This window comes from Meriones unguiculatus, chromosome 8 (genome assembly GCF_030254825.1).
Source record: "Meriones unguiculatus strain TT.TT164.6M chromosome 8, Bangor_MerUng_6.1, whole genome shotgun sequence".
Taxonomy (NCBI): Eukaryota; Metazoa; Chordata; class Mammalia; order Rodentia; family Muridae; genus Meriones; species Meriones unguiculatus.
The window spans coordinates 89,677,727-89,695,413 of record NC_083356.1 but is presented as its reverse complement, the minus strand read 5'-3'; the positions used below and the strand labels follow the sequence as shown (position 1 = coordinate 89,695,413).

The following is a 17,687-nucleotide window of genomic DNA, read 5'->3' as shown; positions in this document are numbered from 1 at the left end:
ACTTTGTCATTGGTACATGTTATTATGGTCTTCATAATTCCATCTTCACAACAGCAAGAAACACTTACGTGAACATCCATGCATCTCTTTTCTTCCCAAGGTGGGACAGAGAGAAGGCAAGTCACTGAACTCTCATAAAACTTCAATGCAGTCTTACCTGTCATAGCAGTTGATGTCATCCAGCCAACAGCCTTGCTTCACTATTTCAATGGAACCAGAGATATTCTTCCAGGTAGCAAAGCAATGTCGCCGTTTATCTTTATCACCATAGCAAGGCTCAACACCAGTTTGATTGGTTCTGTCTCTTTCCCAATTAGCATTAAAGAAAAGACACTCCTGAGTTTCTGATCTACCCAGTATAGCACCTGTAAGATAAGAGAACACTTAATGTAACCACAGCTCTCACGACCTATGTTCTCAAGAAGCAGCCCCCACTTAAGGTGCCCTTGTGATGTCACCAGCTTACTCTCCCAATGTTGTAACTCTACATCTGCTTCCCCGAACTTTAGGTGTAAAAATAACCACCGTAATCTGAATTGGCCACATATGTCACAAGATTTCTCTTGACAATGTCAGCTTCATTGAAGAATACAAAGAGTAGCAAAAATCGTTAATTTTATTACATTTCAACCTTTCCATGGTTGAAAGGGTTTTTAATAATCTGTATGACAAAATACAACCTAAGCAAACACAATTCTCCTGTGTAGAGGGCTGCAGTTCCCTCAACTCTGTAGCCTAAACAACCCAGCTCTGGGGACAATTTGGATTCTGGCAGACATGCTCTCAAAAGTGAGTCGGGGTCACTTACGGGTACTACCATCCTATCTGCGAATAGTAATACTTTTACTTCTTCCTGTCCAATTTGCATCCTGTTGATCCCCTTTAGTTGTCTTACTGCTCTAGCTAGGACTTCACTGTATTGAAGACATACAAAGAGAGTGGGCGGCCTTGCCTTGTCCCTGATTTCACCAAGACTGATTTAAGTTTCTCTCTGTTCATTTGATGTTGGCTATAGGCCTGCTGTATATTGTCTTTACTATGTTTAGGTATGTGCCTCATAGCCCTAATCTATCTAGGGCTTTAAACATGAACAGGTGTTGGATTTTGTCAAATGCTTTTTTGGCACCTAAGGAGATGATCATGTGTTTGTTTGTTTGTTTGTTTTTTCATTTCAGTTTGTTTATATGGTGGATTACACTGATGGATCTCCATATACTGAACTTCCCCTGCAAGCCTAGGATGAAGCCTACTTGGTCGTGGTGGATGATATCTTTAATGTGTTCTTGGATTTGGTTTGTGGGTATTTTATTGAGTATTTTTGCATCAATGTTCATAAGCTAGATTGGTCTGAAGTTCTCTTTCTTTGTTGGGTCTTTGTTTGGTTTACGTATCAAGGTGACTGTGGCCTGATAGAATGAGATTGGTGATGTTCCTTCTGTTTCTATTTTATAGAATAAAAAGTATTGTTATTAACTCTTCTTTGAAGGTCTACATGAAATTTGCAAGCAATGGATTAAACTAGAAAAGATCATCCTGAGTGAGGTAACCCAGACCCAGAAAGACACATATGGTGTATACTCACTGGGTAAGTGGATATTATCCAGATAATATAGGATAAACATACTAAAATCTATAGTCCTAAAGAAGCTAAACAACAAAGAAGACCCTAGGGAAGAGCCTTAATCCTCATTCAAAAGGGCATACAGGATAGACATCGGAAGTAGGAGAAGACAGGCAACAAGACAGGAGCCCTGTCTTGAAAGACTCTTATGTAGCAGGGTACAGAAGCAGATACTGAAACTCATAGCCAAACTTTGGGCAGAGTGCAGTGAATCTTATGAAAGATGGGGAAAATAGAAAGACCTAGAGGGGGCAGGTGCTCCACAAAGAGACCAACAGAGCCAAAAAATCTGGGCTCAGGGAGTCCTGCAGAGACTGATGAATCAACCTATACCATGCAGGGAGAGGACCTGGACCTCCTGCTCAGATGTAGCCCACGGGCAGCTCAGTCTCCATGTCAGTTCCCTAGAAATGGGAACAGGGGTTATCTCTGACATAGGCTCTGTGGCCAGCTCTTTCATCATCTCCTGGAGGTGAGCTAGCATAATGAGGCCACAATGAAAGAGGATCTATACCGTCCTGATGAGACCTGATAGGCTAGGGTTAGATAGTAAGGGAGGAGGGCCTCCCCTACCAGTGGAGTAGGGGAGGGACATGGGGGAGAAAAGGGGACCATGGGAGAAACTGGGAGGAGATGAGGAAGGAGGCTATAGATGGAATACAAATTGAATAAGTTGCAATTAATAACAATAATAATAATTTAAAATATATTCAGGAAAAATGAGTCTGTTAAAGCAATTACTTAATAATTATTATGTATTGTCATAAAGTATAAAAATAATTAATATGTATTGTCAATGGTAAAATTTGAATCTGTTGGTAAAAACAGGAATTATGGAAGACCTGCATCTACTAGCATTAGGATAACAATGTTATAGTAATATCTTTGGTAATATTAACAAACATGGCCTTTGAATTCTGAGTAAGGAAACAAGCAAATATTCCGAAGATACACAAGATTCAGAGAATCATTTTCTAAAATAATATATTACAAAATCACTCATGTGTAAAACAAACCCAAACAAAGTGAAACACAGATCAACTGACTTTTAAAAAAAACATACATGAGACTACTTCTTCAATTTTGGTATTATATGAAAGAAAAATACAAATGTCTAAATAAATTACTAAAATATTCCTCTTTTCTATCTTCTGGAGGTATCTCCATCCCTGATCTTAAGCTGTACTATAGCACAACAATACTAAAAACTGCATGGTACTGGCATAGAAACCGACTGGTGGATCAATAGAATCAAACAGAAGACCCTGAAATAAATCCACACACCTATGGAAACTTGATTTTTTTTACAAAGAAGCCAAAACCATTGGAAAAAAGACAGCATCTTCAACAAATGATGCTGGTCCAACTGGATATCTACATATAGAAAACTGCAAATAGATCCATACTTATCACCCTGTACAAAACTAAAGTCCAAGTAGATCAAAGACCTCAACATAAAACCAGACACACTAAATTGGTTAGAAGAAAAAGTGGGGAACAGCCTAGAACTCATTGGCACAGGAGACTACTTCCTGAACAGAACACCAACAGCACAGGCTCTAAGAGCAACAATCAATAAATGGGACCTCATGAAAGCAAAAGACTATAAAGCAAAGCAAAAGACACTGTCTTTAGAACAAAATGACAGCCTACAGACTGGGAAAGGATCTTCACCAACCCTGTATCTGACAGAGGGCTAATATCCAGAATATATAAAGAACTAAAGAAGTTAAAAAGCAACAAATCAAGTAATCCAATTAAAAAATGGGATATAGAGATAAACAGAGAATTCTCTGTAAAGGAATATAGAATGGCAGAAAAACATTTAAAGAAATGCTCAATGTCTTTAGCCATCAGGGAGATGCAAATCAAAACAACCCTGAGATTTTACCTTACACCCATCAGAATGGCTAAGATCAAAAACTCAAGTGGCAAAAAAGCTGGAGAGGTTGAGGAGAAAGAGGAACCCTCCTCCATTGCTGGTAGGAATGTAAACTTGTACAACCACTTTGGAAATCAATCTGGTGCTTTCTCAGACAATTAGGAATAGTGCTTCCTCAAGCTAGCAGCTGTACCACTCCTAGGCATATATCCAAAAGTTACTCAAGTACACAAGGACATTTGTTCAACCATGTTTGTAGCAGCTTCATTTGTAATAGCCAGAACCTGAAAACAACCCAGATGTCCCTCAACAGAGGAATGGATGCAGAAATTTTGGTACATTTACACAATAGAATATTACTCAGCAATTAAAAACAAGGAAATCATGAAATTTGCAGTCAAATGGTGGGATCTAGAAAAGATCATCCTGAGTGAGGTATCCCAGAAGCAGAAAGATACTAGACTTATAAGATAGGATAAACATACTAAAATCTGTACACATAAGGAAGCTAAACAAGAGGGAGGACAAGAGGGGTAAGATGATCAATCCTCACTCAGAAAGACAAATGGGATGGACATTGGAAGTAGGACAAAACAAGAAACAGGACAGGAGCCTACCACAGAGGGTCTCTGAAAGACTCTACCTAGCAATGTATCAAAGCAGATGCTGAGACTCATAACCAAACCTTGGGCAGAATGCAGGGAATCATATGAAAGAAGGGGGAGTTAATATGACCTGGAAAGGACAGGAGCTCCAAAAGGACCAAATATATCTGGGCACAGGGGTCTTGTCTGAGACTGATTCTCCACTCAAGGACCATGCATGGATATAACCTAGAACCCCTGCTAGGACGTAGCCCATGGCAGCTCAGTATCCCAGTGGGTTCCCTAGTAAGGGGAACAGGGACTGTCTCTGACATGAACTCAGTGGCTAGCTCTTTGACCTCCCCACCCCTTGTGGGAGGAACAACCTAGCTAGGCCACAGAGGAGGACATTGCAGCCAGTCCTGTTGAGACCTGATAAGCTAGGGTCAGATGGAAAAGGAGGAGGACCTCCCCTATCAATGGACTTAGAGATGGGCAGGGAGGAGAGGAGGGAGGGAGGGTGGAGTTGGGAAGGAATGAGGGAGAGGGTTACAGCTGGGATACAAAGTAGATAAACTGTAATTAATATAAAAAATAAAAACAATTTAAAAAATATTCCTCTTTTCTAACTAAACTGTGTATGCCAAGATCAAAATAATACAACAATCAAAATAACACATATCACAGAATAGAGAAATAGATAAAGAATACCATTGCTTTCTACTAAATTAATCATGAAAGTTACAAAATCATCACATTTCTTTTTGCTTCAGAAAATATTTTTCTTATTTTGGAATACAACATGAATGAATTATAATAAAAAATAATAATAATAAATTTTAAAAGTGACACGCACACAATAAAGATTTCTTTTTTTAAATAAGGTCAAATAAGCACCCACCATTTAACAAACAAACTGCTAATTTAAAATGCCCTTACTTCTCACATGGAAAATATATAATCTACATTTAAAAGAAAATATATCTGGGGTAGTTGTGTTATTGACACGAATTACCAGCCCAAAATGCTCATGTGTTGAAGATTTGATCCCCAGATGTGGCATTGAGAGGTGACTAGATACTGAGGTTCCTGACCTAACCAATGAGTTAATCCCATGATAGAGCCCTACACTATGGTACTTGAGAAGTTCTCTGGAGCCTAGTGAAAGAAGTCACCTGGGGAGCAACAGCTCTCATTCTCAGCTCTTCTCTCACTCTGACCCCTGTCTACCGTGAGCTGAGTGGGCTAAACTGCACATGTTCCCAGTTCAATGTTCACGTCAGGACTCAGGTCCACAGCAATGAAACCAACAAATGATGGAGACAACAGAACTAGGACCCAGCATAAATGTTTTTAAGTCTTTGGTGGTTGGTATATTATTCTAGCAACAGAAAACTAACACAAGTTTCTTAATTTTAAGAGCCTAAGTCTGAGAACAGCTGTTTTACCATGTTCTCAAAAAGATGTAATTATGAGTTTATAATATCTATGTGCACAGATGCTGTCATGAAATGACATACTGTAAACTACACTGATAGCTGTGTCATCTGCAGTATATAGACGGCGGTCTGCTACAACTATTTATCTATACATATCAGCAATCATTTTCTAAGTTATTTCCTTTCAGAAACTTCTTCAAAACATGAGCAAACCAAGTTTCGCTTAGACCAAAATTTCTAAAAGCATGGACTGCCCACACTTTTATCTTAAAACAGGGACGGCAAACGTTTTTGTAAAGGTCCAGACAGTATGTATTTTAGGCATTGCAAGCCATATGGTCTCTTGCAACTACTCTGCTTGTGAAGTACAAAAGTATCCATAGACAGTACATGAATGAACATAGTTTGTGTTCCAATAAAACTTTATTTATGCAGATTAAAAACTAAACTTTTTGTAAATTTTACTTCTCACAAAATATTAACCTTGATATTTTCTGTATTTTCTACTTACATACAGAAATTCATTCTCGGATGCATCTGGCCCACGGGTTGTGTGGTCAGCAACTCCCGCTTAAAGCACTGCTATTACTATTTTCAAGAGGCTGGCTATCCTGGCTTTGCTTGATTTACCAGAGATGGGATGTTCTATGCATCTCTGTCCATTTAACTCAAGCTAAACAAATGAATAAACAAAACAAACAAACAAATAAAAACACCGAATTGCTATTTTTAATTTTCAGAAGAAGAGTCCACTGAAGTACAGGGATATCTTAAGCTAAAATATGACCAAAACAAACACTGCTTAAAGCCTAAGTATCAAATGGGCTGCACTTCTAGTTCTAGTCAATGAAGTATTCTACTGAGTGTCTGAAGATGTTTCTGAGAAGTTTGTAGCACAAGAAAGGGGTGACAAGAAAGGGGAAACATCAGTCTTGTGTTTGTGCCTCCTAGTGTAGACAAAAGACAAACTAATGGTCACTTAATCACTGTAAAGTACTTCTAACACTTACCATTTAAAGTTAAATACATTCTCATGATAATTTCCTAGATATAGACCATCATTTACTTTTTGCATAGGTAAAGAAAACTGCCTGTGGGAAAACTAGAGACAACCTTCTTCCCTACTACTATGTCTGGTTTAGTAAATAACCTCTGTCCTATACATTCCTTAACTAAACAATAAACACATTAACAAGACACTTAGGAAAATACAGCAAAAATATCTAACTGTATGTTGTTACACTCTAACAGAAGCAGTTCTGTAACAGGATATTATTGTTCAGACAGTACATTCTAGTCTAGTTTTTTTTTTTTAATGTTAAACCTCTCTCCCTAATTCTATTCTATCAAAATAGTTCAGACTGTCATGTTTTTTTTAAAAAAAAAAAAAACAAAACGCAGGCATAAAAGTTTGCATACAAGGCACATTCTTGAATCCTGTTTCATGCATTCCTGTCGCTAAGTGCCATCTTCTATATTCTGGAAAAGAGGTAGCTAAACAGTGTGTTTGGGGGACATATGCATAAAAATATACACATTAATACCATGTATATACACATATACTACACACATGCACACACATATACATACTATATTTATATATCCAGGAAGTGCTTCTCAATTTTTCTCTTGCAAAAACTCACCTAATGATCCTTTCAAGTTTAAAGACTCGGATTGAACCTATAGCTTCATCTGTAACCTTGAACAAGCAAACAAATCTTTCACTATGTTTTTTTCTACATCTATAAAATTAAGCAGACTGATTCAGTGATCAAACTTTTCTCTAGATTCATAATTCAGCCTAATTATAGTAAATCAGGAACTCTAGTATCTGAGTGAGTAATTTATGTAATATTTCCATATAAAGTACTTGTTTTGGTGACTGGTACTACTTTTTTTTTTAACACCACTAGAAAAAAAAATTAGAACAAGCTATACACAGAACCTCAAGTTTAGTAGAATTCTGGGCATTAAAGCACCCAAGATAATCAAATCAAAAGCACTTTTCCATGATAAAAAAGAAATTTCACCTAAAAAAAACTGCCTATAAATAGAATTGGGTTTTTTTAACACAAAATATTAAAGTAATATACCAACACTAGTTTTATAAACAATCTCTTCCAGATACATAAAAAGTGCCTCCTCATGCATTTCAAAGTCAAAATAATTTCAATCAATTAATTTTAATACAGTTTTGAAATTGTACTACACTGGTATAAATGTAACAGCACACAGGAAAAACAGACCAGTACTTTTCATTAACTTGGATGCTAAAGTTCTCAACAAAATTTTAATAAACACAATCTAATAATGTATTTTTAAAAAAAAGAAAAAAGAGAACTGAGACACAACTGGGTTTACTTCAGCTAAAATAGTATGACCGCATCAACCAGAACAGAATAAGTATCAGACAAAATTCAACACCCATTTGTAATAAAAACAAACAGCATACTTGGAATAAAAAAGAACGACCCCAACATCACAAAGAGGACCAACATTTTTAGCCTACGAAGGATAACATACTTAATGCCATCCACAAGGGCTGAAAAGGCTTCAAGCTAAGATCAGAGACAAAGCCATGTCATCTATACTCCTCATACCCCTTTAGTTAAGACAATACTGAATGTTCTGATTTCTTCTACAAAACAAGAAACAGTAATTACTGGTATAATGCTGAGAAAGGAAAAATAAAACTGTATTTGCAGATGACATTACTATTCTAAATAAATTCCTAAGGATTCTAAATAAAAGAAAATCTGCTAGAACTGGTGACTAGATAACAAAAAAGAAAAAAAAAAGTTGCTAACAATGAGCAAAATGAAACTGAAGTCTAAAAAATTCAAGAACAGATGCAATTTCTCAAAAAATAAAATATTTAGAAACTAACATAATCTAACAAAATGTAAGTGTGGTGAAAATTATAAACTGCTAATGGAATAAATTTAAGATCCAAATACTTGTAGAGGAATCCAACTTTCAGGTAATAGAAAGTTCAAAATGTCAGTTCTCCCTACTGTTGTGTACAATCGTATATAAATGCAAGCAAAATCTCAATAAGCCTATATATAGACATAAACAAGCTTATTAGAAGATAGTTGGGGGTGGGTTGCCTGTTTGTTTGTTTGTTTTTAAGGAATAACACTAGAGAAGTTACTCCTCACTTTTCCAATCCTAAGGTTTACCATGTGGCTACAATAAACAAGGACAGTGTGATCGTACAGGAAGATAGATAGCACAGATGTGTGATACAGACAGAACCAGAAATAAATCCTCACAAACCAGACCAATTAACTTTTAACAAATGAAAGCAACACAATGTAAAAGAGTAGCCTTTTCAATAATAATTGCTGAAGGGGTTACACTATTTAAGCAACTATATATTTTTTAATCTCCTCCTCTCACCATTGTTAGTCTAACAGTTCCAAAAAAGCCAGATCTTTCAGGAAATTTTGCAGGCTAAATCTCATGTATGTATCTACTTTCAAATTTTCCTCTGGTACACATAGCAAACCCTAAAAGGCTGATCAGTACTCCTTCTTTCTCTCAAACATGCTCACTGATCCAAAGTAAAATGATTTATATTTACTTATTTTGAATATAATTTAATATTTATTTTATATATAATTTAATAAAAAAAACTTTCAAATAAAAAATATCACACACTGATAGATTTCTCTCATCATCATCATTAATCATGTATTTTTGCGGGCTGAGGAACAAACCTAAGGTTTAACACATGCCAACTGCGGTATTTTCCCAGCTCCTACTCAGATTCCAGTTAGTCTGCGTGTGCAAGTGTGCATGCACGTGTGTACGTATCCTTTTCCATGTTAGATGCCACCGATTGTTAGATTTTTAAATCTATAAAGTAATGCATACGTAAATACATACTTTATTTATGCATTACTTTATTAACATGATTTAGCCATCCTCTAATGTATACATTATTTCAAAACATGCTGTATAAGATAAATGTGCACATTATTTCAAGGAAAAAATAATTTACAAAAAAAGGCATGAACAGTCATTTTAATGATTGTGAGAGCTATATGAAAAAATGGGCTGAAATAGCATGTATTTGTTTAGTCAATAAATAAATGGTGATGACTGATAGCCATGTCTTCTATCCAACTGCCAGGTTTTTGCTAGCAAAAAAATTATTTTATTCATGATTAGAACTTCATTCCTAGCATAATACATGAAAATCAATGTTTGATGAGCTGATGTACAAAGATACGTAGATGTCCACATAATATCTATATATTACTTAATACAAAATTGAATAATTATTTAACTGTTTCAGGTTCCCTTAATTTTATTTTCAACAGTTTCTATATGTTAAGCTTTTGCATTTTGTGGAGTACAACTATTAATTAGTTGCAATATGTTAATCTCAATATAAGAAACATTTAATCATTTTTTGGGATTTATTTATGTGTATGAGCACTCTATTTGTATGTATGCCTGCATAACAGAAGAAGGCATCAGATTCCTTTGTAGATGGTTACGAGGCACCATGTGGTTTCTGGGAACTGAACTCAGGACCTCTGTACAAGCAGTCAGTGCTCATAATGACTGTGCCATCTCTCCAGCCCAACATTCAACCATCTTACAGAGCTGTATGGACAATGGTTTTGAGTAAATATAATACAAATGTACTTTTGAAAATATACTTGGCATAAGACTACCCATCTTACCTGCCCTCTAACATACATAGTACTTAATGAGTGATATATAACACACACACATACACACACACACATAACACAACAAAAAACAAAAAACTATCAAGTACTAAAGAGGTGGTGGAAATACAATACCATTTGTGATTTACAAATTACATGTTATTTTTTTCTAATTAAAAGAACATCTTTCAGATCAGCCTCATCCTCTCATAATTTTTCCATGTATGAAACAACTTTAAGAAAAAAAAATGCATTGGCAACTTAAAATTTGAGGTTCATTCCTAGAAAAATAGTACTTCCTGAAGCTATGAACAAGTGCCTGAGAATACAGGATAAACACATATGCTAGAGCTGGACATACGTTGCTGAGCTACATGCCCACGCTTACTCACTCACAGCCACTGATTCCAATCAATTATATATGGCACCGGGGGTTAGAGTTTAAGTCTGTGTAAGAACACATGTAAGTTAATGTGTCTTAGCCATTGCACAATGTACACATTCGTCAAGATATGTCGTGCCTCCCACAGGCAACTTAATGTACCAGAAAAAGTCAATGTTGTTAAAATATAATTTGAAAAAGAATTTGTACTTTCTTTCACTGTTCCTACTACTCTAGAGACAAACTAGACGTCCAGGGAATCAGCTAAGACAACAGATCAAAGAAGCCTAATACTTGTCATTCATCATCTTAGTGTACAAATTAAAAAATAAAGTAATATCACAGTATTTGTGCAACACCATGCACATGAATGATTTTAAGATATTCAACGTATCAGAAAACCTTGTAATATATTTATCCAAAAATATAAAAGCTCTCATAAACAGGGGCTGGAGAGATCACTTGATAGTTAAGAGCACCCACTGCTCTTCCAGAGGATCCAGGTTCGATTCCCAACATCCACATGACAGCTCACAACTGTATGTAATTCCACCCCCAGGGGTTCTGATGCCCTCTTCTGATCCCCTTAGACACTAGGCAAGCATATAGCTAATATATACATGCATTCAAAATATTCATACACATAAATACAAAACTATCATAAATAAATAGAATACTAATGCTCAATATGAAATATCCCTAATTTTTTCCAACAGTATTTTTATATTTTTGACAAACATAAAACATACAGTGCCAGTGAGATGGTCCAATGGGTAAAGGTTCTTATCACAAAGCCTGACAACCTGAATTCCATCCCTGGGAACCTCTATGTAAAAATAAAGAAAATAAAACAAATAAACAAACCTTTTTATATTTACCTGACCCTACTGATATATGCTAAATTTATTTATTTAGCTTTAAATTTCAAAATTACAAAGAATACAAATTATTTTATGAAGCCATCTTATTCAAACTACAACTCTTCAACAAGTATTGTCTAACTTAACCACCTACAGCAGCTTCACAAGAATAATTTCCGCATTCATTTGAGTTGTTTGGCAAAAACACACTTTAAAAATCACATTTAATACTATTACTAAAACTTCTCTCAACCAAAGGATCTTTCTATATACATAACCCTAGGAGCTTAGTTGTTCTATGAACATTGTGATCTCCATAAACTACAGGTCTGAATTCAAAACATTCCAAAGTCCAGATGTAGCATCACAAGTGGAACACGCACACCTGATAGCTCCTGTTACAGTGAAAACACAAGTCCAAAACATGGCACAGTGAGTAGTGCATTTCTGCAATCCTAACACTCCAGATGCTGAGACAGGAAGATTGGATGCTCAACACCAGCCTGGGCCACTCAGAAAGATTTCATCTTTTTAAAACAGTAGTATTTTAAAGATTCATCAAAAAAAAAAAAAAAAGGCTAAGCTGTGTTAGAATGGTGGGGGTGGGGGACCAACAAAAGAGCAAAACTCCACAAGCCACAGTAAACCAACCCATAACAACTAATGGTCTCGGGGCTGGAGAGATGGCTCAGCAGTTCAGAACACTCACTGGCTGCTCTTCCAAAGGTCCTGAGTTCAACTCCCAGCAACCATATGGTGGCTCATAACCATCTATGAGATCTGGTGCCCTCTACTGGTGTTTACACATGCAGGCAGGGTACTGTATAAATAACAAATAAACAAATCTTTAAAAAAATCTAATGTTCTCTTAAATCCACACTGAGAAAACAGTCACAGATTAAAAGGACTGATACAGAATACGTGTGAGCTTCTGCTTTCCTGAGTTCCTTAGTACAGCCAAGTAAGAAATCAGATTGTTTGGCTTATTGGGTTAGGTAGCTACTGCTTCTAAATGTTTCTCTTATATTTCTAAGATGTCAATGTTTGCTTCCAAACACTAGTTCTAGGAGATCCAATGCCCTCTTCTGGCCTCATTGAGTACCAGGCACACATGAGACAGTTGAGAAGAAGGGTAAAGACAAAGGAGAAAGAGGGTAGGAAAGGGAATGTAAAGGTTTTGTTTACATTTTTGTTATAGGATCTCTTTCCCACTTGATTAAGGTAGAGGTTATAGGTTTTCCTCTAAGATCCAGGACTTCACTGCCCGAGTAGTTATCCTTGTTTCTCTTACCAGGCATGATTTTCCTCCTGCTGAGCAGGCCTTAAGTCCAACTAGAAAACTCCTTTCCCAGATTTCTTTTTATGCAATTATAAATATATTATAGATCGTTTAATATCCTGTTTTCTATATTAATGTACATCAAGAAACAGTCACCTCCACACTTGGCTGCTCAGAAATTCTTTTTAATTAATTGTTTTAAGGGCTATTCTCAAGTTCATTGAGATGTTTATTGCCTTTGGGTGTGGTTAACTCATGCATAAGGTTTTTTATTTGCAAGTTCTTTGGAGGACCAACAATGTCCAAACTATATATCCCCAAAGACTTCTGATAGATATGTTAGGTATTTGATTAAGGGGAATCAATTTTCAAATATTATTTCTGCACAGTAATACAATATTTGAAGGTTCTTATTTTTTTTGTTTGTTTGTTTAACTAAGTACCTTTCTATCATCAAACAATCATTTCCAAAGGAAAACACAAACATTTTCTGGCATGCTTCCCAGAACTTTTTGGTTTGTTTGTTTTGTTTTGTTTGCTGTGTGTGTAGTCTCCATACTTAGCACTTATTATGAGTTTGACAAAATATTACTAGTAATACATATATGTATATATATGTATATAGTATTAAATGTAAAACAATGGACACAGAATATGCTGAAATTATAGACACTTTACGTTCTGCTGCCATACACAGACATGTACATGTTGTGACAAGTACAAGCACTTAGAAGTCCATAACTAATCACTGACTAGTTAGTAGTTATTTATGTAAGCTCCTTAGAATACCAAAGTAAAAGCAAGATTTTCAGGAGGCTGAGGCAAAATAAGACTGGCCAGTTGGGTCCAGCATGGATAACACAATATAAATACAAAGTTGAACAACTTAAACCTATTCCAATGCATAAATGACTTGCTTTTCCCCAAGTAGACAACACCAAATAAATGTCTTTGACAAAGACCAAGATTTGAAAATGTACTAACTCTCTTAAAATGCTACAACACAAAGTTGCTGAGCTTGAACAGGTATCTTTTTGTCAGACATTTTACAACTTGCTTATTAATACAGTTTTATGTTGGTGAAATCTGTACAGGAGCTCATCATTTAAACTCTTCTCCAAACTACTCCACAAAGACTGCTCAAGAAAGGATGAGAAAAGAATGGGAGGAATATTAAAATCTCGTAAAGCATCATATACAAAGATTTTATAACAAAACCTACTTATTTGTATAATATATACTAATTTAAAAATAACTAATCAAAATGGAAGAACCTAACTGACCTAAGTTCATTCTAAACTATTCATTATCAAGAAACTCATTAAAAGTTTATTCCAAAAAGATGTAAAACAATGAAAAAGGTCTTTAAAAATTATAGACATTTTGATATACAATCAAGGAAAATTTGAAAGCAACAGTATTTAGCTTTCATCTTCTTACATTTAAGGAATGACTTTCACACAGTTGTTCAGAAATGTATCTCAAGTTGGTATTACAAGCCCAGTCTTTTCTCCCTTTAATAAGAGGGAAGGATCCACATATCTAAGCTTTCCATAATTGCCAAGAAACTTCCACGTCAGTCTACTTTGAGGGCACACTACAAAAAAATTTAAAGGACACTATATAAAACACAGCATTGTCTACCTTTAACCAGTACACAAAATTGGTTAGTATATGCCTGGCACTTGACATCTGGCGTTAAATAAAAACACTGAAAAAGAAAGTAATTTGAAAGCAGTTTAACCTCAAACCTGAGAGAAAAGAAGTAATGGGAAGCTTAATTTTCAAAACAGGGCATAGAAAGCAGAATTAAACTCACAAAGCAGGAATGGGGAGATGGCTCAGTTACTCAAGCATAAGAGCCTGACTGCTAGGAAGGCCAGTCTAGACAATCAGCAAGTTCTGAAGTTCACTTGAGAGACCCTGTCTCAAAAGTAAGATGGAGAACTATTGAGGAAGACATCCAATGTCAACCTCTAACTGTTACACATACATGTGCACCACACACACACACAGAGTAACATGCCCAAATAAATAAAAAATTCAAAATATTTAGATTCTTCTGAACATCCACTGAAGTCTAATTTTCATGTAAGGTGGCTAACAATGTAGGAATGATGACTAGAAAATCAAAAGGCCTAGGGAATTTGAGGCACACATCCTTATCAATGCATTTTACTTAAAAAAAAAAAAAATTCATGTAGGATGCCTATAGAAAAGTAGAATTTTATCATGAACAACAAAACAAAATATGAACAATGTAAAAGTTAAGGAGCATTTCCTGTCCTAGTACATGAAACATGGTTACCCGTCATTGCTGCTTATTAAGAAGCCAGCAGCCATATTGAATCCTTGTTGGTACTACAGTAAAAAGGAAACTATAGTGCCAGGTACAGTGATGCACGTCCATAATCCCAGCACTCAGGAAGGCAGAGGCAGGTGGATATCTAAGAGTTCAAGGCCAGCCTGGTCTACAAAAGCAAGTCCAGAACAGTGGAGGCTACACAGAGAACCCTGTCCTACAAAAACTAAAACAAGCCTCTATAAAGACAATCATGCTCACTATAAAACCACATGTTCCTACGAGTACTCAGTCACAAAAACAATTAAGATAATGTTACTGAAGGCTGTCGAGTAAGAAGTTGTAACCAAAATTCCCTTCCCCACCCCACCCCCAAAAAGAATAAAATCAGGTCACCTGGGATTACAGAAGCAATACAATTAGAAAATCTAAGCACGTTCTTTCTAGTTGGAGTGTGTAAAAACACTGCACGTCACTGTCAGTCTATTCTTACACTGTAAGTTGTGCATACCCTCCTCCAGCCTCCACTTTACCCCATTCAATCAATTCTTCATCCAGAAACTAAGGATAACCTTCCCTAACACAAACAAAATCAAACCACTCCTTTGACTTTGTTTGTTCCTTCCAAAAGTTCTGCTGGAAGGTACAAGGAGGTGGGCCAAAAGGGCTGTGCAGGCCATAGACTTCCCCTGCCATGCAAAGGGCGCTCTGACGGTGTGCCCTTTCTCTTACTCTGTGCCGCCCAAGGAGGGACGAGGAGGGCCCACACCAGGCACTAACACTCTGATCTTGGGCTTCCCAGTCCCCAAACCTATCAAAAGAGACACTGTCCTTCCCCAGGCTCAGATATTGTTACAGCACTTAAAAACAAAAGCAAAAGAAACAGTTCAAGACAAAGTTGAAAATTACCGGTTCGCAACCTGTCCTCAATTTGCATCTGGAATGTCATGTTTACTTCACCTGTAATCATTAACTGATCAGCTGTACTGTCTAGGTAAGCAAACTACTTTCTAATATGCTCCTACCTGTATAAAGTGAAAGCCAGAAAACTCGTGATTATTAAAATGAGAAAATAAGGACTTTTTAAAATTTAAGAAGTGTGGAGTCACAGAACTGAGGAAGAGTAAATATTCATTTTAAGTTTGATAATGCAAGATTAACAAAGTGATACCGCCTTGCTTACAATTTCCTCCCAAATCTGCATGGCTGCCACTGTTTCCTGGGGCCATGCTAATCTTTTCTGTACCTTTCCAATATTAATACAAGTGCTATCTAAATAAAAACATTTGCCTATGTTTTAAATAAAATAACTGTCTTTGAAGAGTCACTGGAGCTTTGCTAGCTTTTGCTAGCATCCTCCCATACAAAACTGTTTGCATTCAGTGTTCTTGTAAGAAACAAAGATCCAAGAAACCAGAATTAATAATTACAGGACTAAGAAACATTAAACATGAGGCAAACTTCTAAAATAAGACTGAAAAGGTCCAATGATAAGATGCTTTCTTACACGTTAGAAGCTGCTGTGAGAATGCCAGAATCTGAGGAAAGCACTACTGGTTGATCTTCTGCTTCAAGTCTCTCCCTCGGCATAGAGAGACCTGAGGTCCAGACACAGAAGCTTTAGTGACCTGAGCCCCTTTCACACTCAGTGGTGCACCTGCTCACTGAAGGGAAGGGAAGAGCCAGGATAAGAGGAAGAAAAGGAGTGGAGACCAAATGAAACTAAAAAGACATGGAAACAACTGCACCCATCAGTCATTCTCAGCTAAGCAGCCGGTGGGTGAGTCAGGGGTCAACAATGCTAACCCCTGGCTTTATACTAACTCTGAAAGCCAGTTCCTAGTGGAACCCACACACCCTTTTCCTGCTTACTACTTAAACACCCATCTGCATCAATTTTCAATGAAGCTCAGTTTTGCTTTTAAGGTATTTGTCTATACACATGCAGTGAAAACCTGAGTTCCATATCAGATATCTTACTCAATCATTCCCTATTTCAAGTCTTGAGACAGGGTCTCTCACTGAACCTGTAGCTCAGCTGAAATCACAGCTAGGCACGCTGGCCAATGAGAGAACTCCAAGCATTCTCTTGTCTCTGTTTTGACAGCACTGGGATTACAGATGTGTGCCATCCCACAAGTCATTTTTTCAAAGTTGCTAAGGTTGCTAGAAATTCAAATACAGGTCTTCATGCTTGCATGACAAGCATTCTACTGACTAAGCCATGTTCCTAGCTCCAATTGTGTCGTCGTCGTCGTCGTCGTCATCGTCTTCTTCTTCTTCTTCTTCTTCTTCTTCTTCTTCTTCTTCTTCTTCTTTTTCTTCTTCTTCTTCTTCTTCTTCTTCTTCTTCTTCTTCTTCTTCTTCTTCTTCTGCTTCTTCTGCTTCTTCTGCTTCTTCTGCTTCTGCTTCTTCTTCTTCTTCTTCTTCTTCTTCTTCTTCTTCTTCTGCTTCTGCTTCTTCTTATTCTTCTTCTGCTTCTTCTTCTTCTTCTGCTTCTTCTGCTTCTTCTTCTTCTTCTTCTGCTTCTTCTGCTTCTGCTTCTTCTTGTTTTTTTTTATATTACTTACAGTTTATCTACTTTGTATCCCAGCTGTAGCCCTCTCCCTCATTCCCTCCCAATCCCACCCTCCCTTCCTAGTCTCCTCCCCGC

At 36.6% G+C, this 17,687-nt stretch overlaps 1 protein-coding gene across 2 annotated transcripts in view; it reads right to left on the bottom strand.

Annotated features, from left to right (window-relative positions):
- Acvr2a (activin A receptor type 2A) overlaps positions 1-17,687 on the bottom strand; it is an 85,650-nt gene that overhangs the window by 34,916 nt on the left and 33,047 nt on the right. For both annotated transcript variants that reach the window (XM_060390130.1, XM_060390131.1), the window contains exon 2: positions 158-365. In XM_060390130.1, the coding sequence (XP_060246113.1) occupies positions 158-365 (208 nt within the window). The remainder of the gene's footprint in view (positions 1-157; positions 366-17,687) is intronic.